The sequence below is a fragment of the Nomascus leucogenys genome, chromosome 22a (assembly GCF_006542625.1).
Source record: "Nomascus leucogenys isolate Asia chromosome 22a, Asia_NLE_v1, whole genome shotgun sequence".
Taxonomy (NCBI): domain Eukaryota; kingdom Metazoa; phylum Chordata; class Mammalia; order Primates; family Hylobatidae; genus Nomascus; species Nomascus leucogenys.
The window spans coordinates 3,278,849-3,303,818 of NC_044402.1; the positions used below are offsets into that span (position 1 = coordinate 3,278,849).

At 47.9% G+C, this 24,970-nt stretch overlaps 1 protein-coding gene across 1 annotated transcript in view; it reads right to left on the reverse strand.

Annotated features, from left to right (window-relative positions):
- The window catches only part of RCOR1 (REST corepressor 1), a 135,499-nt gene extending 118,127 nt beyond the window's left edge, over positions 1-17,372 (reverse strand). The window contains exons 1-2 of the mRNA XM_030803192.1: positions 16,831-17,372; positions 16,693-16,752 (exon numbers count right to left, since the gene is read on the reverse strand). Coding sequence (XP_030659052.1) covers positions 16,693-16,752; positions 16,831-17,134 — 364 coding nt within the window. The 5' untranslated portion in view covers positions 17,135-17,372. The remainder of the gene's footprint in view (positions 1-16,692; positions 16,753-16,830) is intronic.
- Between the last annotated feature and the right edge of the window lie 7,598 nt (positions 17,373-24,970).

Here is a 24,970-nt window from a genome sequence, read left to right on the forward strand (position 1 = left end):
TAGTAATAATGAAGCTTGTGGGCCGGGCACAGTGGCTCACGCCTGTAATCCCTGCACTTTGGGAGGCCAAGGCGGGTGGATCACGAGGTCAGGAGATTGAGACCATCCTGGCTAATACGGTGAAACCTCGTCTGTACTAAAAATACAAAAAATTAGCCGGGTGTGGTGGTGGGCACCTATAGTCCCAGCTACTCGGGAGGCTAAGGCAGGAGAATGGTGTGAACCCGGGAAGGGGAGCCTGCAGTGAGCCAAGATGGCGCCACTGCACTCCAGCCTGGGGGACAGAGCGAGACTCCGTCTCACAAAAAAAATAATAATAATAATAATAATAGTAATAATAATGAAGCTTTCATTGCATCAAAATGTCTAGATCACTGCCACCCAACTGAACTTGCTGGGAGGATAAAAATACTCTATTCTGAGCTTTCCGATATGGTACCTACTAGCTATATATGATGGCTGAATATCTAAAATGTGCCTAGTGTAACAGAAGGACTGAATTTTTAATTTTATTTAATTTTAATTAATTTAAATTTCAATAGTTACATGTAGCTAGTGGCTACACTATTGGACAGCACAGCTCTAGATAACTACAAGGAAAATCTAAACTAAAATTTTAAAGATTAGAATATTCAAAATAATGTTTATAACATGTACAGCTTATATATCATATAATATCAATTTTCAAACTAACTAGGTAATTCCTACGTTTTAAGGCTTGACTTAAAGGATGATTTCTTTCTCTCTCTCTTTTTTTTTTTTTTTTGAGATGGAGTTTCAGTCTTGTTGCCCAGGCTGGAGTGCAATGGCGCGATCTTGGCTCACCACAACCTCTGCCTCCAGGGTTCAAGCGATTCTCCTGCCTCAGCCTCCCGAGTAGCTGGAACTACTCCCAGCTAATTTTTGTATGTTTAGTAGAGACGGGGTTTCACCATGTTGTCCAAGGTGGGCTCAATCTCTTGACCTCATGATCTGCCTGCCTCTGCCTCCCAAAGTGCTGGAATTACAGGGGTGAGCCACTGCACCCGGCCTTAAAGGATCATTTCATATAGGACTTCCTGGTTTCTTTAACTCCCAACCCTCCACCACAGGAAGGATCGAGTAACTCCACTACCCTAAGCATCTCAGGACTCTCTGCACTGTCATCAGTAGCATTTTCACGCCTGTAATCCCAGCACTTTGGGAGGCTGAGGCGGGCAGATCACCTGACGTCGGGTCAGGACCAGCCTGATCAGCCTGGCCAACACAGTGAAACCCTGTCTCTACTAAAAAATAAAAAAAAAAATTAGCCGCGCGTGGTGGCACACGCTTACAATCCCAACTTCTCAGGAAGCTGACGAAGGAGAATCACTTGAACCTGGAAGGCAGAAACTGCAGTGAGCCGAGATTGCACCAATGCACTCCAGCCTGGGCAACAGAGTGAGACTCCATCTCAAAAAAACAGAAAATAAAAAGTAGAATATTGAAACCCTCATACGTTAATCATGGAGTATAAAATGGTTAAGCTACTGTGAAAAACAATTTAATGGTTCCTCAAAAAGTTAAGCACAGACCGGGCACAGTGGCTCACATCTGTAATCCCAGCACTATGAGAGGCCGAGGCAGGCAGATCACCTGAGGTCGGGAGTTCAAGACCAGCCTGGCCAACATGTTCTCCATCTCTATTAAAAATACAAAAATTGGGGGCGGTGGCTCACGCGTACCAGACTGGGAGGCGAGGGGTGGATCGAGGTAGGAGATCGAGACCGGTGAACCCGTCTCTAAAAAAAAAAATTAGCGGGCGTGGGGGGGCCTGTGTCCAGCTACTCGGAGGCTGAGGGGAGAATGGCGTGAACCGGGGGGAGCTGCAGTGAGCGAGATTGCGCCACTGACTCCAGCCTGGGACAGAGCGAGACTCCGTCTCAAAAAAAAAAAAAAAAAAAAAAAAATACAAAAATTAGCCAGGTGTGGTGGCATGCACATGTAACCCAGCTACTCAGGAGGCTGAGGCAGGAGAATCGCTTGAACCTGGGAGGCAGAGGTTGCAGTGAGCCGAGATCATACCACTGTCACCCCAGCCTGGGCAACAGAGCAAGAGCCTGTCTCAAAACAAAAGAAAAAAAAAAGTGAAGCACAGAATTACTCCATAACCCAGCAATTCCACTGATAGATATATACCCCTAAAAGGATGAAAACAGATATAATACCTGTACATGAATGTACATAACAGCACAGTTCACAATAATCAAAAGGTAACAACAAGCTAAATGCCCATCAACAAATGAATGAGCCAGGTGTAGTGGCTCACGCCTATAAGCTCAGCATTTTTGGAGGCTGAGGCAGGAGGAGTGCTTGAGGTTAGGAGTTCAAGACCAGCCTGGCCAACATAAACAAATCCCGTCTCTCCACAAAAAAAAATTTAAAAATTAGACCAGGCACCTGTAATCCCAGCACTTTGGGAGGCCGAGGCAGGTGTATCACCTGAGGTCGGGAGTTCGAGACCAGCCTGGCCAAAATGGTGAAACCCCATTTCTACTAAAAGTACAAATATCAGCCAGGCATGGTGGTGCGCACCTATAATCCCAGCTACTTGGGAGGCTGAGGCAGGAGAATCACTTGAATGAGGGAGGCAGAAGTTGCAATGAGCTGAGATCACGCCACTGCCCTTCAGCCTGGGCGACAGAGCGAGACTCCGTCTCAAAAAACAAAAACAAGACAAAACAAAAAAAACAACAAAACAAAACAAAAGCAATGAAGCACAGAAAGTACCAATACTGACTCAAGCTTCAACATGAATGAACCTTGAAAACATTACACTAAATGATAGAAGCCAGACATGAAGGTCACATATCCACTTATATGAAAGTTCCAGAATAAGTAATCCAGAAACAAAAAGCAGGTTAGTGGTTGCCTGGTACTGAGAATGGAGAATAAGAAGTAACTCATTCTTCATTCTCATGCATATGAGATTTTCTTTTTAGGGTGATGAAAATGTTTCAGAACTAGACAAGGGTAGTGGCTCCACAACAATGCGAGTGCACTGAATGCCACTGAATTGTTCGTGGTAAAACGGTTAATTTTGTTTTGTTTTGTTTTTGAGACGGAGTCTCTGTTTCGCCCAGGCTTGAGTGCAATAGCACGATCTTGGCTGATGGCAACCTCCGCCTCCCCAGTTCAACCAATTCTCCTGCCTCAGCCTCCCAAGTAGCTGGGATTACAGGCGTGCACCGCCACACCTGGCTAATTTTTTGTACTTTGTGGTTTTTGTTGAGACAGAGTCTCGCTCTGTTGCCCAGGCTGGTGTGCGGTGGCGCGATCTCAGCTCACTGCAGCCTCCACCTCCCAGGTTCAAGCGATTCTCCTGTCTCAGCCTTCCGAGTAGCTGGGATTAAAGGCACGTGCCATCACACCTGGCTAATTTTTATACTTTTAGTAGAGATGGGGTTTTACCATGTTGGCCAGGCTGGTCTCAAACTCCTGACCTCGTGATCTGCCCACCTCAGCCTCTCAAAGTGCTGGGATTACAGGAATGAGCAACCACGCCTGGCTAGTTTTTTTCTATTTTTAGTAGAGACAGGTTTTCGCCATATTGGCCTGGCTGGTCTCAAACTTCTGACCTCAGGTGATCCACCTGCCTCAGCTTCCCAAAGCATTGGGATTACAGGCATGAGCCACCACACCTGGCCAAAAAATAGTCAATTTTGTGATGTGACTTGCACCACTTTATATAAAAAAAAGACAACACATCTATGCAAGATGTGCATCTCTAATTTATACAAATTCATTATAAGGAAAGCAGAGACAATAGGGATAATCAGCTTTTAAATGCAATTTAAAAGACAATTTTTCCCTGGATTTCCATTTGTTATACAGTTGCACTTGGTCCTTATCAAATGTCCATTAAAAAATGCCTATTCCACCGGGTGCGGTGGCTCACGCCTATAATCCCAGCACTCTGGGAGGCTGAGGCAGGCAGATCACCCAAGGTCAGAAGTTCGAGACCAGCCTGACCAACATGGAGAAACCCCATCTCTACTAAAAATACAAAATCAGCCAGGCGTGGTGGAGCATGCCTATAATCCAAGCTACTGGGGGAGCTGAGGCAGTAGAACCACTTGAACCTGGGAGGCAGAGGCTGTAGTGAGCTAAGATCACACCACTGCACTCCAGCCTGGGCGACAGAGCGAGACTTTCTCTCAAAAAAAAAAAAAAAAAAACCCAAAAAAATAAAAAAAAAAAAACAAAAACAAAAGCCTATTCAAGAAAAGACATCAAACCAAGCAAATCTTCTTAGAAAATTCAGCCCCTATTTAGCTCTGACAAGTTTATACCAGATAATACTTAACAGCCAGGTGCAGTACCTCATACCTGTAATCAGCTACCCGGGAGGCTGAGGCAGGAGGATCACTGGTGCCCAAGAAGTCAAGGCTGCAGTGAGCCATATTCCCGCCACTGCACTCCAGCATGGGGGACAGGGTGAGACCCTGTCTCCCCCACCAAAAAAAAAAAAAAAAAAAAAAAAAACTTAAAACCTGATTTGGTGGTTCAAAAAACTATGCTACCACCCTCAAAGAAATCAGACATACATGACACCACTAGCTCCCAGAAGACTCTCTGTTACTGAGTAAGATCAAAACCAGTTAAGCAGCTACTCTTCTCTTCCTCCCTGCTGAACTCCCTATATCCATGCTAAGTTTGAAAGCAGAACACCAAGCCCAGCAGCTTCTATGCCAGTAAAAGTAAAGCAGGGCAGGAACTACAACCTTCAGTGAGAGTATGGGTGTAAGTAAAGTCAGTTGCAGTGGCTCACACCTGTAATCCCAGCACTGTGGGAGGCCAAGACAGGCAAATCACCTGAGGTCAGCAGTTCAAGACCAGCCTGGCCAACACAGCAAAACCCCATCTCTACTAAAAATATAAAAATTAGGCCGGGCACGGTGGCTCATGCCTGTAATCCCAGCACTTTGGGAGGCCAAAGCAGGCAGATCACTTGAGGTCAGGAGTTCAAGGCCAGCCTGCCCAACATGATGAAACCCTATTTCTACTAAAAATACAAAAATTAGCCAGGCATGGTGGCGCGCATCTGTAATCCCAGCTATTCACAAGGCTGAGGCAGGAAATCACTTGAAGCAGGGAAGCAGAGGTTGCAGTGAGCCGAGATCATGCCACTGGACTCCGGCCTGTGCAACAGAGCGAGACTCCATTTCAAAAACAAACGAAAAAAACCACAAAGACACACACATTGGCCTAGCCTACAGTCAGGATCATCAATATCACCATCTTCCGACTCCATACCTTGTCCCACTGGAAGGTCTTCAGAGGCAATAAGACCCATGGAGGTGTCATATTCTAGAGTAACAATGCCTTCCTTCTGGAATACCTCCTGAAGGACCTGACTGAGGCTGTTTTACAGCAAACTTATAATTTTTATAAGTAGGAATACACTCTAAAATAACCATACATAGTATAGTAAATCCACAAACCAGTAATACAGTTATTGTCATTACCAAGTACTATGTACTATACATAACTCCATGTGCTAGATTTTATAAGACTGGCAGTGCAGTGTTTGTTTACACCAACACCACACAAACATCTAAGTAATGCTACACGCTGTTGCACTATAGACAAGGTGAAGTTACTAGGCGACAGGAATTTTTTAGTTCCATTATAATCTTATGGGACCACTGTCCTTGACCAAAATGACATTTGTTTTGCAATACATGACTGTATGTATAGCCTTCAGTCACGCCATCAAAAGAAATGGCTCTTCTAAAAAAACTCCAACTATATTCTAAGTTGTGAAGATGACTATTTCAACATACATGCAGGAATAAAGCAACTCAGTCCAATTTGTCCCCAGGCAACCAAGCTAACTACCTCCCGTTTCACCTGTGTTCTCACTGCCAGGAAGAAGAGGAATGTAACTGGACTACAAGTTGGCTCTGGCAACCCTAAACATAAAATTCCCCAACACCTGGGGCCACATGGAAACAACTAATCTAATGGATCCAATAAAGCCTTGCTCCTAAGTGTTTTTTCTTTTTTTTTTTTTTTTTTTTTTTTTTTTGAGATGGAGTATTGCTCCGTCACCCAGGCTGGAGTGCAATGGCACGATCTCGGCTCACTATAACCTCCACCTCCCAGGTTCAGGCAATTCTCGTGCCTCAGCCTCCCAAAGTGCTGGGATTACAGCCTAGCTAATTTTTTTGTATTTTTAGTAGAGACAGGGTTTCACCATTTTGGCCAGGCTGATCTCGAATTCCTGACCTCGGGTGATCCACCTGCCTCAACCTCCCAAAGTGCTGGGATTACAGGAGTGAGCCACTGCACCCGGCCTAAGTGTTTTCTCTTAAAGAGGATTCTGGCTGACCCTCTCTAAAATACACTAAATTGAATTCTGATTATACTTACAAATCAGAATTCTTATAATATTTAAAATTAACAGTCTATCTTGTTGATCCTTTTCCTTTCTTATTGAAACACAAAATAATGGTGCATCTAACAGCTGAGGGCCTCTCGGACTGGATTACCACGGCAAGTTATTAGGTTGAACCATAAGACTAAGCCTCTCAATGCCTCTGTTTCCTCATCTGGAAAATGGAGATAGTAACTTTGCATCATATGACTGCTGTGAGGGTCAAATGATTTGATGTGTGTTAAAACTAGCCTGACGCAGAGTAAGCAACCTGGATAGATCATTCTTTCGAGGGTTTTCTGTTAGTGATGACAAGTTGTACCTCCCTATCCACACACTACCCATTGCCTTATTAAGGAGAGGCAAATCCCTAAGACAGCTGTTAGTTTTAGTCTATAGCATTTTAACCTTTCGTGGGAAACTAACTGACCATTATAGGATCAAAGCTGTAACCTTTAACCTATATGCTACTGTAACTATATACTAGGCAGAAATTAAATCAGAGCTTTTCAAGTCATCCAGCACTGTGATTTGGGTCAACTAGTTAATAGCAGGCCAAAATGAGATGAATAACTTAGTTGAAACAAAACAACAACAACAAAAAATTGTCAATTCTCAGTAACATTCATCTTAGAAATCAGGGGTATACACCAAGACCAGTCTGTGAGTACAGTCTCCAATCAGGAATGTATTTTTATCCCTTCCTAGTCAAATAAACTCAATCTTCCTCCCCCCAACACACATAATATTAAAGAAAAAACAAAAAACATATGTGCAATTCTAACAAACAATATCCAAATATATAAAAAAAAAAAAACCTCATACAAATCCATACAAAAAAACCAACACCCTATAGAAAAACAGCAAAACAGCCTAGGCAACATGGTGAAACAAAAAAAACACAAAAATTAGCCAGGCGTGGTGGCACATTCCTGTAGTCCCAGCTACCTCGGAAGCTGAGGTGGGAGGACTGCCTGAGCCCAGGAGATGAAGGTTGCAGTGAGCTGAGATTAAGCCACTGCACTCCAGCCTGGGCAACAGAGCGAGAACTTGTCTAAGGGAAAAAAAAAAATAAAGAAAAGAAAAATAGCAAAAGAAAGATACATTCACAGGAGGAAACTGAGTGGCAAAAAAAAAAAACAAAAAAACCATTTACAAAGACACTCCTGGGCCAGGGGTAAGACTAACAAAACCTGAAACCCCATCTCTACAAAAAATACAAATATTAGCTGGGCATAGCAGCAAGAGCCTACAAACCCAGCTACTCCAGAGGCCAAGGTGGGAAGATTACTTGAGCCTGAGAGGCTGAAGATGCAGGAAGCCAAAATTACACAACTGCACTCCAGCCTGGATGACAGAGCCAGACCCTGTCTCAAAAAGTACATATAAACAAATAAAAAATAAATAAAAAGACACTCTTTTCTTTTTGATACTTAGGTAAAAGACACTTAGTACTTTTTGTCACATTCTTTGCTGGGTGTGGTGGTGAACAAATGTAGTCCAAACTACTCCGGAAACTGATATATGAAGATCACTTGAGCCCTAGAAGTTCAAGGCTACAGTACGCTATGATCACGCCACTGCACTCCAGCCTGGGCAACAACAGTGAGAACTCATCTCAAAAAAGGGGAAAAAAAAGTTCTTAAAAAATTTAAAAATTAAAAACATAAGACACTTAACCTCATCATTAATTGGAAAACTTAATTACAGGCACAGTGACTCATACCTGTAATCCCAACACTTTGGTAGGACACAGCAGAAGGACTAGTTGAGCCCAGGAGTTGGAGACCAGTCTGGGCAACTTGGCAAAACCCGGTTCTACAAAAAGAATCAGTCAGGCATACTGGCTCATGCCTGTAGTCCCAGCTTCTCAGGAAACTGAGACAGGAGGATCACTTGAGCCCCGGGGGCTGAGGCTGCAGTGTGCTGTGATCATGCCATTGCACTCCAGCCTAAGAGGCAGAATGATACCTTACCAAGTCTACAAAAAAAGGAGGCCAGGCACAGTGGATCACACCTGTAATCCTAGGACTTTGAGAGGCCGATGCAGGAGATCACTTGCGGTCAGGAGTTCAAAACCAGCCTGGCCAGCATGGAGAAACCCCTTCTCTACTAAAAATATTTTTTAAAATTAGCCAGGCATGGTAGCACATGCCTGTAATCCTAGCTACACGGGAGGCTGAGGCAGGATAATCACTTGAACCCGCGAGGCGGAGGTTACAGTGAAAGGAGACTGCAACACTGCATTCTAGCCTGGGCTACAAGAGCAAAACTCCATCTCCAGAAAAAAAAAAAAAAGAAAAAAAATGCTATTATAAGCCATTAAAGGATAGCATTTCAAAAAAAATTAATAACCTAACTAACACCACGATGAAGATAAGGTGAAAACAAAGTTGTTTACCTTGCTAGTGGACATGTACTTGTTTGGAAAGCATAAAAGTACATGAATAGCATAGATTATTCCATTTACAAAAACACTAACAATAACAAGAAAACATTATCACGTTTTTTTTTTTTTTTTTTTGAGACAGAGTCTCGCTCTGTCATCCAGTCTGGAGTGCAGTGGCACCATCTCGGCTCACTGCAACCTCCGCCTCCCAGGCTCAAGCAATTCTCCTGCCTCAGCCTCCCAAGTAGCTGGGATTACAGGTACCCGCGACCACACCCAGCTAATTTTTATATTTTTAGTAGAGACAGGGATCGCCATGTTGGCCAGGCTGGTCTCGAACTCCTGACCTCAAGTGATCCACCCGCCTCACCCTCCCAAACTGCTGGAATTACACACATGTATTAAAGTATAAAAACACGTATGGGAATTCTGAGAGCCTTGAGAGTGTGCCACTCAGATTTCCCTTTCAGAGAAAATGTTGCAAGGAGTGTAGTTAACTGACAGCCCCAGCTGCCAGGAATCTACTACAGCACCCATACCAAGGTTAGGCTACTCTAGGCTGCTCCCAGCCAATGACTGAACACAGCAGACGTTCGCAGGGAAGGACCATTCCTGCCCAACAGACTCTTCTAACAATCTACTCTGGCTGAGATTTTCTCTGAACTGCAAGCTGCACTGCAGTTTGAGGTTCCTCTATCAATCATTAATCATCATTCCTTCCCTCTCTTCTTTCACAGGTGTCACACACGCTTCCAGTGTAAAGGCTCTTGCCACCTACACCTCCTTCCTCTCTTTATCCTTCACAAGCATACCCTAATGAATCTCTTGCACATCTAATTCTGTCTTGTCAACTGCTTCTCAGAAGATGCAAACTATCACAGAAATAATATAAATCAACTGTGAATTAATGAAGAAAGAAGGCGGGAATGAGGCTTTAGCTGTACCTGAAGCAAGTATTGCCTAGTATTAAATCAGTGTTTGGCCGGGCGCGGTGGCTCAAGCCTGTAATCCCAGCACTTTGGGAGGCCAAGGCGGGTCAATCACCAGAGATCGAGTTCGAAACCAGCCTGGCCACCATGGCGAAACCCTGTCTCTCTTTTTTTTTTTTGAGACAGAGTCTCACTTTGTCACCCAGGCTGGAGTGCAGTGGTGCCATCTACGCTCACTGCAACCTTTGCAGCCCGGGTTCAAGCAATTCTCCTGCCTCAGCCTTCTGGGTAGCTGGGATTACAGGCATGCACTACCACGCCCAGCTAATTGTTGTGTTTTTAGTAGAGACGCGGTTTCATCATGTTGGCCAGGTTGGTCTTGAACTCCCGACCTCAAGTGATCCGCCTGCCTCGGCCTCCCAAAGTGCTGGGATTCCAGGTGTGAGCCACCATGCCCAGCCAGCAAAATACCATCTCTACTAAGAATACAAAAATTAGCTGGGCGTGGTGGCACGCACCTGTAGTCCTAGCTACTCGGGAGGCTGAGGCAGGAGAAGCACTTGAACCTAGGAGGCAGAGGTTGTAGTGAGCCAAGGTCGCACCATTGCTCTCCAGCCTGGGCGACAAGAGCAAAACTCTGTCTCAAAAAAACAATAAAAATAAAACTAAAATAAATAAATAAATAAATAAATCACAAAACATTGCCAGGCACATGCCTGTGATCCCAGCACTTTGGGAGGCCAAGGCAGGAAGACTGCTTGAGCACAAGAGTTCGAGACCAGCCTGGGCTCAAGGGTGGTGATGCACACATGTATTCCCAGCCACTGATGAGGCTGAGGAGGGAGGATCACTTGAGTCTGGGAGGCAGAGGTTGAAGTGAGCCAAGATCAGGCCACTGCACTCTAGCCTGTGTGACAGAGCAAGACCTTGTTTCAAAAACAAAAACAAAACCACAAAGCATTCACCATAATTTTAATATATCTATTTTTTTACAATGATCTAAAAGCATAAAAAAAGCAGAACCTAGAATCACCAGTGAAAACAAATGAAAGGCGTTATCAAGACACCCTGTTCAGTAAAATTACCTATTCCACACGAAAACATAACACAGTTTTCTGACAGAAGTCAACTCTGAAGTGACAGTTAAGCCAATGACAACCACAAATTTTCAGATCTGATTAAATATATTGGATTAAACATTCAAAATAAAGGTTGCTTTTTTAAAGGGCCACTATCTCAAAAATATTCACCCTTAACAATGTACGCCTTTGAAGCACCAAGGACGTGTATAAAGAGAATAAAAATTAAAAATTAAAATTAAAAAATAGTAATAATAATGGCTGAACATGGTGGCTCACACCTGTAAGCCCAGCACTTTGGGAGGCCAAGGCAGGCAGATGGCTTGAGCCCAGGAGGTCGAGACCAGCCTGGACTACATGACAAAACCCTGTCTCTACAAAAACTACAAAAACACTAGTCAGGCATGGTAGTGGACATCTGTAGTCCCAGCTACTTGGGAGGCAAAGGTGGGAGAATGGCGTGTGCCCAGGAGGTTCAAGTTCACTGCCGCCATGATCACACCACTATACTGGTGACAGAGTGTGACCCTATCTCAAAAAAAAAAAAAAAAAAAGGAAAGAAAAACATTATTCATTTCAAAATAAGTGATGCTTTGCTAATATAGGAAAGAACTAACCAGAGGTAGGATAGATAAGCATCCTCCCTCTTACCCTATTATTCTGTAACTACTGAGTATTAAAAGAAACCAATGAGAACTCAGCATAGTCTACAGCAGACAGCATGGAAAGGCAGTCTGGACAACACATGTAAGAACAAAGCCTAAGTTAAAAGTGTAGGGCTGCACTTAGGTTTTTAACTTTTTTTTTTAACTCTTTAAAAGTTGGTAAAACTCTTTATTTCAGTGTAAACACAAATGGTATTCTAACTACCAAGCAATGCCACACTACACCGATCTAGTCTAGGTATTAATTATTTTATAAGAACTGAATCAGGGCCAGGCGTGGTGGCTCACGCCTGTAATCCCAGCACTTCGGGAGGCCAAGGCGGGCAGATCACGAGGTCAGGAGATTGAGACCATCCTGGCTAACATGGTGAAACCTCATCTCTACTTAAAATACAAAAAAATTAGCCAGACGTGGTGGCAGGTGCCTGTAGTCCCAGCTACTCGGGAGACTGAGGCAGGAGAATGGCATGAACCCAGGATGCGGAGCTTGCAGTGAGCCAAGATCACGCCACTGCACTCCAGCCTGGACAACAGAGCGAGACTCTGTCTCAAAAAAAAAAAAAAGAACTGAATCAGGATTTTAGGACTAATGTGCTCTATCCACCTCATTCACTCTTTGTAAGGGATGACAGAATTAAATCTTCCTTTGAACTGTATAGGAAATATCAGATAGTCTTAGCTCCAACCATTTGCTTTCAAACCTAAATAGGGTCAAGCTGGCATACTGCAAATAAGTCAAATCTGACAAAAAAAATCAGGCCGGGCACAGTGGCTCACACCTGTAATCCCAATACTTTGGGAGGCCGAGGTGAGTGGATCACCTGAGGTCAGGAGTTCGAGACCAGCCTGGCCAACATGGTGAAACCCATCTCTACCAAAAATACCAAAATTAGGGCCGCGCAGTGGCTCACGCCTGTAATCCCAGCACTTTGAGAGGCCAAGGCAGGCAAATCACCTGAGGTCAGGAGTTCACGACCAGCCTGACCAACATGGAGAAACCCCATCCCTATTAAAAATACAAAATTAGCCGGGTGTGGTGGTGGCCCATGCCTGTAATCCCGGCTACTCGGGAGGCTGAGGCAGGAGAATCGCTTGAACCCGGAGATGGAGGTTGGGATGAGCCAAGATCGTGCCATTGCACCCCAGCCTGAGCAACAAGAGAAAAATCTCCATCTCAAAAAAAAAAAAAATTGCAAAAATACCAAAATTAGCCGGACATAGTGGCACATGCCTGTAATCCCAGCTACTTAGGAGGCTGAGGCAGGAGAACTGCTTGAACCCGGGAGGCGGAGGCTGTGTGAGCTGATTGTGCCACTGCACTCCAGCCTGCGCAACAGAGAAAGACTCCATCTCAAAAAAAAAAAAAAAAAGGCCGGGTGCAGTGGCTCACGCCAGAAATCCCAGAACTTTGGGAGGCCAAGGTGGGTGGATCACCTGAGGTCAGGAGTTCAAGACCAGCCTGGCCAACATGGGAGAAACCCCCCGTCTCTACTAAAAACACAAAAATTAGCCAGGCATGGTGGCACGCACCTGTAGTTCCAGCTACTTGGGAGGCTGAGGCAGGAGAATCGTTTGAACCTGGGAGATGGAGGTTGCAGTGAGTCAAGATTGTGCATTGTACTCCAGCCTGGACAACAGATCAAGACTGGACTCAAAAAAAAAAAAAAAAAAAGGTGGGGGGAGGGGCAGGTGCAGTGGGTCACGCCTGTAATCCCAGCACTTTGAAAGGACAAGGCAGGGAGATCACCTGAGGCAAAGAGTTTGAGACCAGCCTGGCCAACATGGTGAAACCGCATCTCTACTAAAAACACAAAAATTAGTTGGGTGTGGTGATGGGCACCTGTGATCCCAGCTACTCGGGAGGCCGAGGCAGGAGAATCACTTGAACCTCAGAGGTGGAGGTTGCAGTGAACCAAGATCGTGCCACTGCACTCCAGCCTGGGCGACAGAGTGAGACTTGGTCTCAAAAAAAGAAAAAAAAAAAAAAAAAAGAAAACAAGTAGGAGAAGGAAATAAAAACTAGTAAGGATCAAACTCTCAATTCTTAATTTATTACTCAATTCACCACTCTTAAGTTGCAGTCATGGAAAGAACCTGTCTTAAGTCTTAAAGAGCTAAGAAAGAATTTTGCCATAAAACAAACATGTTGGCTGGGCACGGTGGCTCACCCCTGTAATCCCAGTACTTTGGAAGGCTGAGGTGGGTGGATCACCTGAGTTCAGGAGTTCCAGACCAGCCTGACCAACATGGAGAAACCCTGTCTCTACTAAAAATACAAAAAATTAGCCAGGCACGGTGGCGCATGCCTGTAATCCCAGCTACTTTGGAGGGTGAGGCAGGAGAATTGCTTGAACCCAGGAGGCAGAGGTTGCAGTGAGCCCTGATCACGCCATTGCACTCCACCCTGGGCAACAAGAGTGAAACTCCATCTCAAAAAAAAAAAAAAAAATGTTGTATCATTTCTATTCTAAAATAGAAGTCTTCCTTCCCCTTAAGCTTTTGAGTTAAATGAGAAGACACATAAAAAACGACAAGGAAATAGTAAAGTCTCAATTTTCTGCCATATCTAGGACTGTGTCCCCTTGCTCAGGTTGGCAAAACAAGGTTTGAAATTACTTTACACCAGTTAGATTCCTTTCCAGATTAAAACAAGCACAAAATGAAGAAATTTGGGGCCGGGCACGGTGGCTCACGCCTGTAATCCCAGCACTATGGGAGGCCGAGACAGGCGGATCACTAGGTCAGGAGATCAAGACCATCCTGGCTAACAAGGTGAAACCCCGTCTCTACTAAAAATACAAAAAATTAGCCAGGCGTGTTGGTGGGCGCCTGTAATCCCAGCTACCCGGGAGGCTGAGGGAGGAGAATGGTGTGAACCCGGCAGGCGGAGCTTGCAGTGAGCCGAGATCACGCCACTGCACTCCAGCCTGAGGGACAGAGCGAGACTCCGTCTCAAAAAAAAAAAAATTTGGAAATTTTAATATCAAGACTCAACCAATTGGCAGCAAGACTATGCAGCAGAACAGTTAGATGTTTTCCCTTTTGTTTTTGAGACAGGGTCTCACTCTGTCACCCAGGCTGGAGTGCAATGCCCAGATCACTGCTCACTGCAGCCTTGACCTCCCAGAGATCCTCCAGCCTCAGCCCCCCAAGTAGCTGAAACTACAGGCACATGCCACCATGCCCAGCTAATTTTTTTATTTGTTGTAGAGACGGAGTTTGACTACGTTGCCCAGGCTGGTCTCCAACTCCTGAGCTCCAGAGATCCTCCAGCCTTGGCCTCCCCAAGTGTTGGGACTACAGGTGTGAGCTACTGCAATCTGATAAATGTTTTCCATTTTAGAATAGCTGGTCGCTAGCAAGTTTATGCTCATATCTATTCCAACAAAAAGCCCAAAGACAGTTCAAAATATTATATTTGCTGTTTCAAAGAAAAGTACAACTTCAAAGAAAAGTACAACTCCAAAGAAGTCAAACTCATTACTAACAATGTAGAGCTGACATCAATATTTCGATGAATGTCAGAAATCTAATTCCCGTTGCTGACAAATATGCCCTTTTCCTTAGTCACATCCAACTCATCTAAATAAAGTTTTCAAAATTTATGTTAACAAAAATGTATCAAAAAGCCTACCAACTTACTCAGAGATTTGTGGAAGTCGATTTTTAAAAATAATACATTAGGAAAATTTGGTGACAAGCTTAATGTTCTGTGTTTTAAAGCAAAGATAGACTTGACCTACAAAATGAAGACAGGGTCAACTGTAACCAAGAAACAGTATGCTTCCCCTGGTGGCCAACCAAGGAACGGAGGAGCCAAGCATACAAGAGAAATAGCCTGGCCACCTAGATCTATCCTGTCACTCATAAATGAGAAGTGACTACCAAAAAAAAAAAAAAAAAAAAAAATTGGGGAGAAGAGGAAACTATCAAAAACACTAACATGAATGCGAGTACTAGACAAATAAATTTAACAGATTTACGTCAACGAATCGAAATTTAGAAGGCCAATTTAGGAAGTCATTTATTTCCAGAGTGTCCAAGAGCTCACCTAGGACCTCTATGTATTTTCACTTCAAAGTGCAGTTTAGTACCTTAATAACAGCTTGAGAGCAATCACCTTTCTCAAGGACTAGATCATTGCAATTTTCTGGAGTCTTGTTTCCAAGGAAAAAACATGTATGCATTTATCTTTTCAAATAAACTAGTGGTATAACCTACATAAAGAACCCCAGCTCTAAAAGCCTTCCAACCAGGGAGGATTGTTAACTCCAGCTTTACAAGATGCTCTTTTGAATTTTATTCCTGAAATAAATCCTACGTTCTTTCAAACATTTTCCACATCAACAACCTTTAAAGACAGTCTCATACAGACACTGGCTAGAATCTCATGCATTAAAATCTGACGAATTCCTTTGTCTGATTGGATTTTTTTTCTTGTACCACTTTAAATTTGCTTCTACACAGAACAGCAGCCAGGGAAGTAAGTGTTCCATTCTAGGGTGCAAGGCTTTCTTGTAGGTGAAAAGCATTTGTTAGGCTAAAGCTTCTGATGGTTCTCAATTTCATAATCTCTTCCTCCAAAAAAAAAGGAAATACACACATTTACAAATAGGTCCTAAAATCAAACTGCCACACGCGCGACTCTCTTCCCCAGGCAGGCGCCCTCTGGAAAACACACTTCTTTTATTGACTGATTTTGGGGGGTCGTTCTTCTACTCGCCTTCTGGATGGAAGTCAGGAGCCTGCAAGAGCCCAGAGGCTGGGAGGAGGAGCAAAGGCGTGGGGAGCAGCCTTTGGGAAGGGTTCCGAGAAAGGGGTCTCTGGGGACCTCCTAAGTCCGGGGCGCTCGCAGGACGCTAACTCTCCAGCACTGCCACCCTTACCCCTGGCCGAGGCGCAGCTCACCTGGACGCAGGGACCCCCAGGGCCCCCAGGCCAGGTGTGGCCGCCTCCGACGCCACCCGCAGTCCTCGGAGGCGCAAGGGGGCAGCGGCGCCGGCCCTGCTGGGGGCGACCTGGCCTCCCCCGGGTGCAGAGGCACGTTTGCAGAACACTCGTGTGCGTGTGCGTGTGCGCCTCCTCGTCCTCGCCCTGCTGTTCTCCCCACGGACAGCAGGGCGAACGCACACACAAAAAGAAAGTTGTCGGCGGGCTCCCGCCCCCTCGGGCTCGCCGGGCACCCGGGGCTCCCGCTCATCCCCGCCGCCAGCCGGCCAAAGCCGCTACTCACCGGGGTCGAAGTCGGGCACCACCGCCTGGTACTGGGGTCCGACCCTCATGCCACCGCCACCTGCGGGAGAAGCAGAACACGGCGGTCAGCGCGGCGCGGGGCGCGGGGCCCGGGGCCGCGGGGGCGGCTGCCACCTACCGTGCTCCTCGTCGCTGGACGAGCCCGAGCTGCCTTCCTCCCAGGAGTTGCTGCTGCTGTTGCCATTGGGCGCCGCCGCCGCCAAACTTTTATTCTGGCCATTATTGGGGGCGGCGGCGGCCGAGGCGGCGGCGGCCGAGGCTGAGGAGGCGGCGGCGCCCGAGGCGGCAGTGGCGGCTGGCGAGGCGCAGGCGGCCGAGGCGGCGGAGGCGGCGGCGGCGGCGGCGGAGGCGGAGGCGGCCGCGTTGTTCCTCCCTCTCCGCTTCCCTGAGACCTCGGGGCCCTTCTCCACCATGGCCGGCATCGGCGGGGGCCGGGGCCGTGCGAAAGTGGCGGGGACCCGCGGCTCCTGAGGAGGGGGCGCCGAGACGGGGGAGGGGGCGCGGGGCCGGCGCGGGCCCGGGCGGGCGCTACGGGAGCCCACGGGCGCGAGTCCGAGTCGGGGGAGGCCCAAACAGGCAGAGCGCAGAGCCGCTTCAAGCCCCCAGCGACGAGCCGAGCGCAACTTTCGCTCTCATCGCCGCCCTCACTTCACTGGCACCAACTACTCCGGGAGCACCGAGCGGAGAGGGGAGGAGGCAGGGGCGGGGCCTGCAGGGGCGCCGGGGGAGGGGGGCTCGCAGCCCAACTGACGCGGGATGGCTCCGCCCCCCTCGCGCTCCCATTGGCTCTGGTGGGATTTGGACAGCGAGCGGCAGCCGGGTTGGCTCCGCGCGCCCGTCCGTCCGGGGCGGCGGGGCGGGGGAGCGGGGAGGGGCGGCTCCGGGCTTCCGTTGGCGAGGTTCGGTTGACGCGTATCGCCCGCCGTACGTGGTTTGAGGTTTGCCATCTCCCTACGCCCCATGATCCATCTCTCCTGGCAGCGGCGAGGAGTTCGCGGTCCTCCCCGCCCCCTCCCCTTGGCCGCGGCCCCCGCCCCTGCTGCCCGCGCACGCCTCCCGCGGCCTCTGGCCCCCCTCCGAGGGACCCCGCTGAGAGTCCCGTCGACTTCTCAAAGTAAAATGTGACTGGCGCTGGAAAGCCGCGGAGCGCCGGGCCGGGACTACTTTCCGCTGCGCGGAGGGGTACGGGCGCGCTAAGACTCCATACAAAGAGGAAACTAATTGGGGGAAACTCGCTGCGCCCCCGCCTTTCCCAGGGGACGCGGGGCTGGCGGGGGCGGGGGCCGCGGCGCGGGGGACGGGCTTCCCAGGCTGCCGCCTCCCTTGGCGCGAGCCGCGTGGGGACTCGGGTCCGCGATGCTGCCCGCTAATTGGGTGGGGGAGGCTTGGGCCCCCGGGGTGGCCTGGGTGCGGGGCGCGCCGCCGCGGCAAAGGCCCAAGGGAGGGTCCCCGTGGGCCCCCGGGGCACAGAGTCCCGGCGTGGGGACGCCCAAGCCGCCGGGGTGGCCGCTGAAAGATGAATGAAGGGGCCCAGTCGTTCTGGGGCGGGGGTCCAGGAAGGGTAAAGAGGAAGAAGCTATTTTCATCCCAAGCTCTCGGCACGGGAGGAGGGTCAACTTCCTCCGGGGCGAGGGCAGCCACTTTTCCGGATCTGCCGCCCGCACCGCCTCCCCACTGCCCCCGGCACCCCCGTGAGGGAGAACACGGGGTGCGGGCGGGCGGGGTCGGCTGAGGCTAGCCTGAGAGCCGCTGCCCTGGAGGGGTACCACCGGGCATCCGTACAGCTGTTGGAAGGCTGAGGGGTGTAACTGCCTTGGAGGTCCCGGTGCCCTACCCCCAGCCAACCCCGAAACTACGCGCCCTTCGGAATTAGACCAGTGGAGGTCTATACGGGAAATCTTTTTAAAGCAGGGATGGCTATTTTTCTTTTAAGTTACTTCAAACCTGAGCTTAATATGGGGACTAGCTCTGGATATAAATAGCTACAGGGAGAATTTGAGAGTTTTATGGTTTTAAAGCCTGAATAAATAAGCAGGGTTTTCTCTTGAACATTTTCTGCAGCATGAACCATTATTAACTTTATTGAAGAGACCACGTTCACTTCTGCTTAAATGGCCTTTAAGAAACAGGGCTGGGAGCCCTCCTGGTATAGAAGCCCTTCCCCCACCAAGTTCAGGGTCGCAGCTCTTAGACTGTCCTCTAAAGGACGTCCCTCTCCTTGGAGAGCCCTGGATGCTGCAGGTGTGTGCCCCGATACACCCTGTCAGCTGGCCTGGGCAGGGTACAGAACCAGGGTGGCATTCCCGGGGCTGGGCCACTGGCTAAGGCCTCTGACTCATCCCGAGGTGAGCCCTGTGTGAGGAATGAGGTCCAGAACACGCTGCCCCGCTCGCTTGGTGTCTACAAAGTTCTGCCACCAGACTAGAAGGATCAACCTACAAGGGCACAAAGGTGATACTGGGTCATTAAGGCAACAGGGATAGCAGAGCACACAAGGCCACCCTCTCCACCCGCCAGCCCCCAAGGCTGAGGCCAGGCTGGGCTACCAGTAGGGGCGCAGCAGTGGACTTTACAAGCATTCTTTTTTTTTTTTTTTTCTTTTTCCAACGAATATTAACACTTAACATGTGCCGGGCCCTGTTCTATTTTGTCTGACCCTAATGCTACACGGATACTGTATTGGCCTGAAGCTCTCAGATTTACCAACCGTAAAATACAGAAAACAGTTCCTACCTCCTGGCCTGATGACTGTAATAGAGTCCATCCTTCCAGCATAGGGAACCCCAACCTTAAGGACACTCGCCTTCCCATCGCTTGGGGAGAGGGTTCCACACACAGCCCTGGGATTGGGAATTTGTGATCCCACACTTCTAACACATCCACAAAGCCGGCAGCCCTACCATGTTTTTCGGTGAGACTCCCACTCTGAAAGTGAGACCTCATGCGTGCTCCCCTCTCCTTACACCTCCCACAGCCCCTTCTGCCTGGGCTCCTAGCCCGTGGCCTTACCTCATTCTTCAGAGAAAAACGAAAGCCTTCAGGATCTTTCTCCTCTCCCAGTCCCCAGACAGACAGACTTCCCTGTTGGGTACTCACGTCCTCCTCAGGCCTAGGACCCCCTCCCGCTGCCCTCCCCTCGAGGCTTTTCTGTGCCATCAGCCTCACTCTGGACCGACTCCTGCCCCCAAACCCTGTCCTGCCTCTGGCCATTTCTCCCTCCCCTCAGACATTTCCGTAGACTTCCCTACACTCGCCTCCTCCACCCCTTCCCGTCCCAGCCTCTCATCACCCCACCCAGCTGGGCTGCGTCCCCACCCCTTAACTGCTGCTAAGGTAACCTACAACTTCTCTGCTGCCCAATCCGGGGGTCACTTCTTGGTCTCGCTGAGCTCAGCAGCAGCTGAGTCGACCACTCCTCCTCCTGGAAACCCTCACTTATCTGGAGCTGGGGATTCCAGTTCACCTGGTCCTGCTACCTCACAGGTCACTCCCCATCAGTCTCCTCTGCAGCTTTCAACCTGTCATCGTTGGGATTCCTCCTTGCCTTTTTCCTTTTATTAGTTTTTTTTGAGACGGAGTCTCACTGTGTTGCCCAGGCTGGAGTCCAGTGGCACGATCTCGGCTCACTGCAACCTCTGCCTCAGCCTCCCGAGTAGCTAGGATTACAGGCACCCGCCACTACACCCGGCTCATTTTTGTATTTTTAGTAGAGATGGGGTTTCACCATATTGGCCAGGCTGGTCTTGAACTCCTGGCCTCGTGATCCTCCCGCCTCGGACTCCCAAAGTGCTGGGATTACAGGCTTGAGCCATGGCGCCCACTGACATAGCGAGATCTCGTCTGTATAAAACAAAAACTATGACCCTATGACCATCTCGTCCCCCACCCTAAAAACAAAAAACTATGACCATCTCATCCCCCACCCTTATAGATGAGAAAGCTGAGGCACCCAGAGGTGAAATATCTTCCTAGAGTCAGGGATGATGTGAGGGGAGGAGCCGGGGCACAGCTAAGCCAGGAGCTACGGAGCCTCTTAACCAAGGCCAGAGTTGCCCCAGGGATTCTGGGATGGCCAGGGGCAAGGGTGTCCGCACGATGCTTGGTCTGATGCTAAACATACAGTGTTTATAATTTTGTTTTAATTTTCACTATCGATGTTTATTTATTCATTGTATTTTCCCAGGAAAAGGAGAAGGGAAGGGAAAAGAGTCAGCATGTGTTATAAAATGATTAGAAAATGGGAAAGGAAGTACCTGGTACAGCAAAATCAACCATCAGATGAACATACCCCAGTGATGGAGTCATCAAAGCACAAAGGGGCTCAGTCTCCTTCAGTTCAGGAATGAAGGAACGGGATCAGGAAAAGGAGAGACAGGTACAGGCTTTCCTACCCCAGTGTTGATAGCTCTTCCTGCTGCTAATTATTATTATTACTGTATTTGGGCTTGTTCGAAAATTCTGCTTGGCAAGGAATTCCTTCCCCAAGAATGGAGCCAGGCAGAGGGCAGGGTATGGGCCAGGGCTGGGAAGTGTCAGGAAAACACCCTAAAGCCATTCCTGGGAGGTTTCAAGCCCCCAAAGAACTATTGGAAAACTGAGACTTCAGGCAGGAATTTTAGCCATCGTAAGAGTTCTGAACCTGGAATCCATGGATAGAATTCTGGAGACCATGAACCAGAGCTGGTAATTACATCTTTATTTCAATTAACCTTTAACACCAGGTGGGGTGGCACTCGCTTATAATCCCAGGTACTTTGAGGCCTCTCCAGCAAGACCCCTGTCTCAAAAAAAAAATCAACCTTTAACTGAAATCCAGCATTTTCTTCAGTTATGAATGTAGATGATATTCCGTCTCAACACATTATAGTCACTGGAAATATCTCAAAATAACATTTATTTATTTATTTTATTTCTATTTTATTTTATTTTATTTTTTGAGACAGAGTCTTGTTCTGTTGCCCAGGCTGGAGTGCAGTGGCATGATCTCCGCTCAGTGCAACCTCCCGGGTTCCAACTATTTTCCCTCAGGCTCTGAGTAGCTGGGATTACAGGCACGCACCACCACGCCCAGCTAATTTTTGTATTTTTAGTAGAGACGGGGTTTCACCATGTTGGCCAGACTGGTCTCGAACTCCTGACCTCGTGATCCGCCCACCTTGGCCTCCCAAAGTGCTGGGATTACAGGCATGAGCCACCGCGCCCGGCCTCAAAATAGCACTTATACTCATCTCCAAAATCACAGAAGTTATTAGACTCACCACTAGAACTTGTTAATGTTAATAACTAAGCAAGTAAATCATAGACCTAATTGTAAGACCTAAAACTATAAAACTGTCAGATGAAAACCTAAATCTCTGTGACCGTGAGGTAGGCAAAGTCTTCTTAATTACAATGCCAAAAGGATAAGGAACAAAAGAAAAAGAAAAATTGGAATTCATAAAAATCAAAACTTGTCTGGGTGGGCATGGTGGCTCACGCCTGTAATCCCAGCACTTTGGGAGGCTGAAGCGGGTGGATCACGTGAGGTCAGGAGTTCAAGACCAGCCTAACCAACATGGTGAAACCCCGTCTCTACTAAATACAAAAAATTAAAACTTGTCCTGCAAATTATACCATTTAAAAATTGCAAAGACAATCCACATAATGAGTGAGACAGGATATTTGCAAATCATATGTCTGATAAGAGACATTAAACCTGGCAAATGTGGTGGCTCACACCTGTAATCCCAGCACTTTGGGAGGCCAAGGCAGGCAGATCATGAGGTCAAGAGATTGAGACCATCCTGGCCAACATGGTGAAACTCTGTCTCTACTAAAAGTACAAAAAAATTAGCTGGGCATGGTGGCAGGCGCCTGTAATCCCAGCTACTCGGGAGGCTGAGGCAGGAGAATCGCTTGAACCCAGAAGGTGGAGGTTGCAGTGAACCAAGATCATGCCACTGCACTCCAGCCTGGCGAAAGAGCAAGACTCCATCTCAAAAAAAAAAACAAAAAAAAAAACGGAGGTTGGATGTGGTGTCTCACACCTGTAATCCCAGCACTTTGGGAGGCTAAGGTGGGAGGATCACTTGAGGCCACGCGTTGGAAACTGCAGTGAGCTATGATGGCACCTATGCACCCCAGCCTGGCCAACAGAGTGAGACTCCATCTGAAAGCAATAATAAAAAGATAAATAACCCGATTTTTAAAGGGGTAAAATGTCTGAATAGACATTTCTTCAAAGAAAAGATACACATGGCCAAGAAGGATCAGGCACGGTGGCTCACACCTGTAATTTCAGCACTTTGGGAGGCTGAGGCGAGGGGGATCACTTGAGGTCAGGAGTTGGAGATGAGCCTGACTAACATGGTGAAACCTTGTCTCTACTGAAAATACAAAGGCCGGGTGCGGTGGCTCACACCTATAATCCCAACACTTTGGGAGGCCGAGGAGGATGGATCACCTGATGTCAGGAGTTCAAGACCAGCCTGACCAACATGGTGAAACCCCTTCTCTATTAAAAATACAAAAAAAATAGTTGGGCGTGGTGGCTCACGCCTGTAATCCCAGCACTTTGGGAGGCCAAGGCAGGCGGATCACCTGAGGTCGGGAGTTCGAGACCAGCCTGAACAACACGGAGAAACCCCGTCTCTACTACAAATACAAATTTTGCTGGGCATGGTGGTGGGCGCCTGTAATCCCAGCTACTCGGGAGGTTGAGGCAGGAGAATCGCATGAATACAGGAGGCAGAGGTTGCAGTGAGCAGAGATCACGCCATTGCACTCCAGCCTGGGTGACGAGCAAAAACTCCGTCTCGAAAAAACAAACAAAAAAAATTAGCTGTGGCCAGATGCAGTGGCTTACGCCTGTAATCCCAGCACTTTGGGAGGCCAAAGCAGGCAGATCACGAGGTCAGAAGATCAAGGCCATCCTGGCCAACATGGTGAACCCCATCTCCACTAAAAATACAAAAATTAGCTGGGTGTGGTGGTGCGTTCCTGTAATCCCAGCTGTGGGGTGACTGAGACAGGATAATCGCTTGAACCAGGTAGTCAGAGGTTGCAGTGAGCAGAGATCACGCCACGGCACTCTAGCCTGGCAACAGAGTGAGACTCCGTCTCAAAAAAAAAAAAAAAAAAAGATTAGCCGGGCACGGTGGCAGGTGCCTGTTATCCCAGCTACCTGGAGGCTGAGGCAGGAGCATCGCTTGAACCTGGGAGGCAGAGGTTGCAGTGAGCCAATATCGCCCCATTGCAGCCTGGGCAACAGAGCGAGACTCCATCTCAAAAAAAAAAAAAAAAAATGGCCAAGAAACACATGCAAAGATGCTCAATGTTAGCTGTCAGGGAAATGAAAAAACTACAAAGAGATGCCACTTCTTGCCCACCAGGATAGCACTCATCAGAAAGATACAATAACAAGTGCTGGAAGCCACTGCTGGTGGGAATGTAAAATGGTGCAGCTGCTTTGGAAAATAGTCTGGCAGTTTCTCAAGAAGTTAAACATAGAGTTGCCATTTGACCCAGAAATCCCACTCAGAGATATATACCCAAAAGAACTGAAAACATATGTCCACACAAAAACTTGTGGGCAAATGTTCATAGCAGTATTATTCATACTTAATGTCCCTCATCTGATGAATGTTTAAACAAAGTGTGGTCTATCCACACTGGAATATGGGTCAGCCGTAAAAAGGATGCTACAACATGGATGAATCCTGAACAGGTTAAATGAAGAAGCTAGTCACAGAAGACCACATAGTGTGTGATTCCATTTCTATGAAATGTCCACAACAGGCAGAAAGCAGATTGTTGGTTGCTGAGGGAGAGGGGAATGTGGAGTGACTGCAAATGGGTACAGGGTTTCTTTCTGAGGTAATGAGATGTTCTTTTTTTGTTGTTTTTTGTTTTTTGTTTATATGAGACAGAGTCTCACTCTGTCGCCAGGCTGGAGTACAGTGGTGCGATCTCGGCACAATCTCGACTCACTGCAACCTCCACTTCCTGGGTTCAAGCGATCCTCCTGCCTCAGTCTCCTGAGTAGCTGGGAATACAGGCGCGCACCACCATGCCCAGCTAATTTTCTGTATTTTTTCTTTTTTTTTTTTGAGACGGAGTCTTGCTCTGTCGCCCAGGCTGGAGTGCAGTGGCGCAATCTCGGCTCACTGCAAGCTCCGCCTCCCGGGTTCACGCCATTCTCCTGCCTCAGCCTCTCCGAGTAGCTGGGACTACAGGCGCCCGCCACCACGCCCGGCTAAGTTTTTGTATTTTTCAGTAGA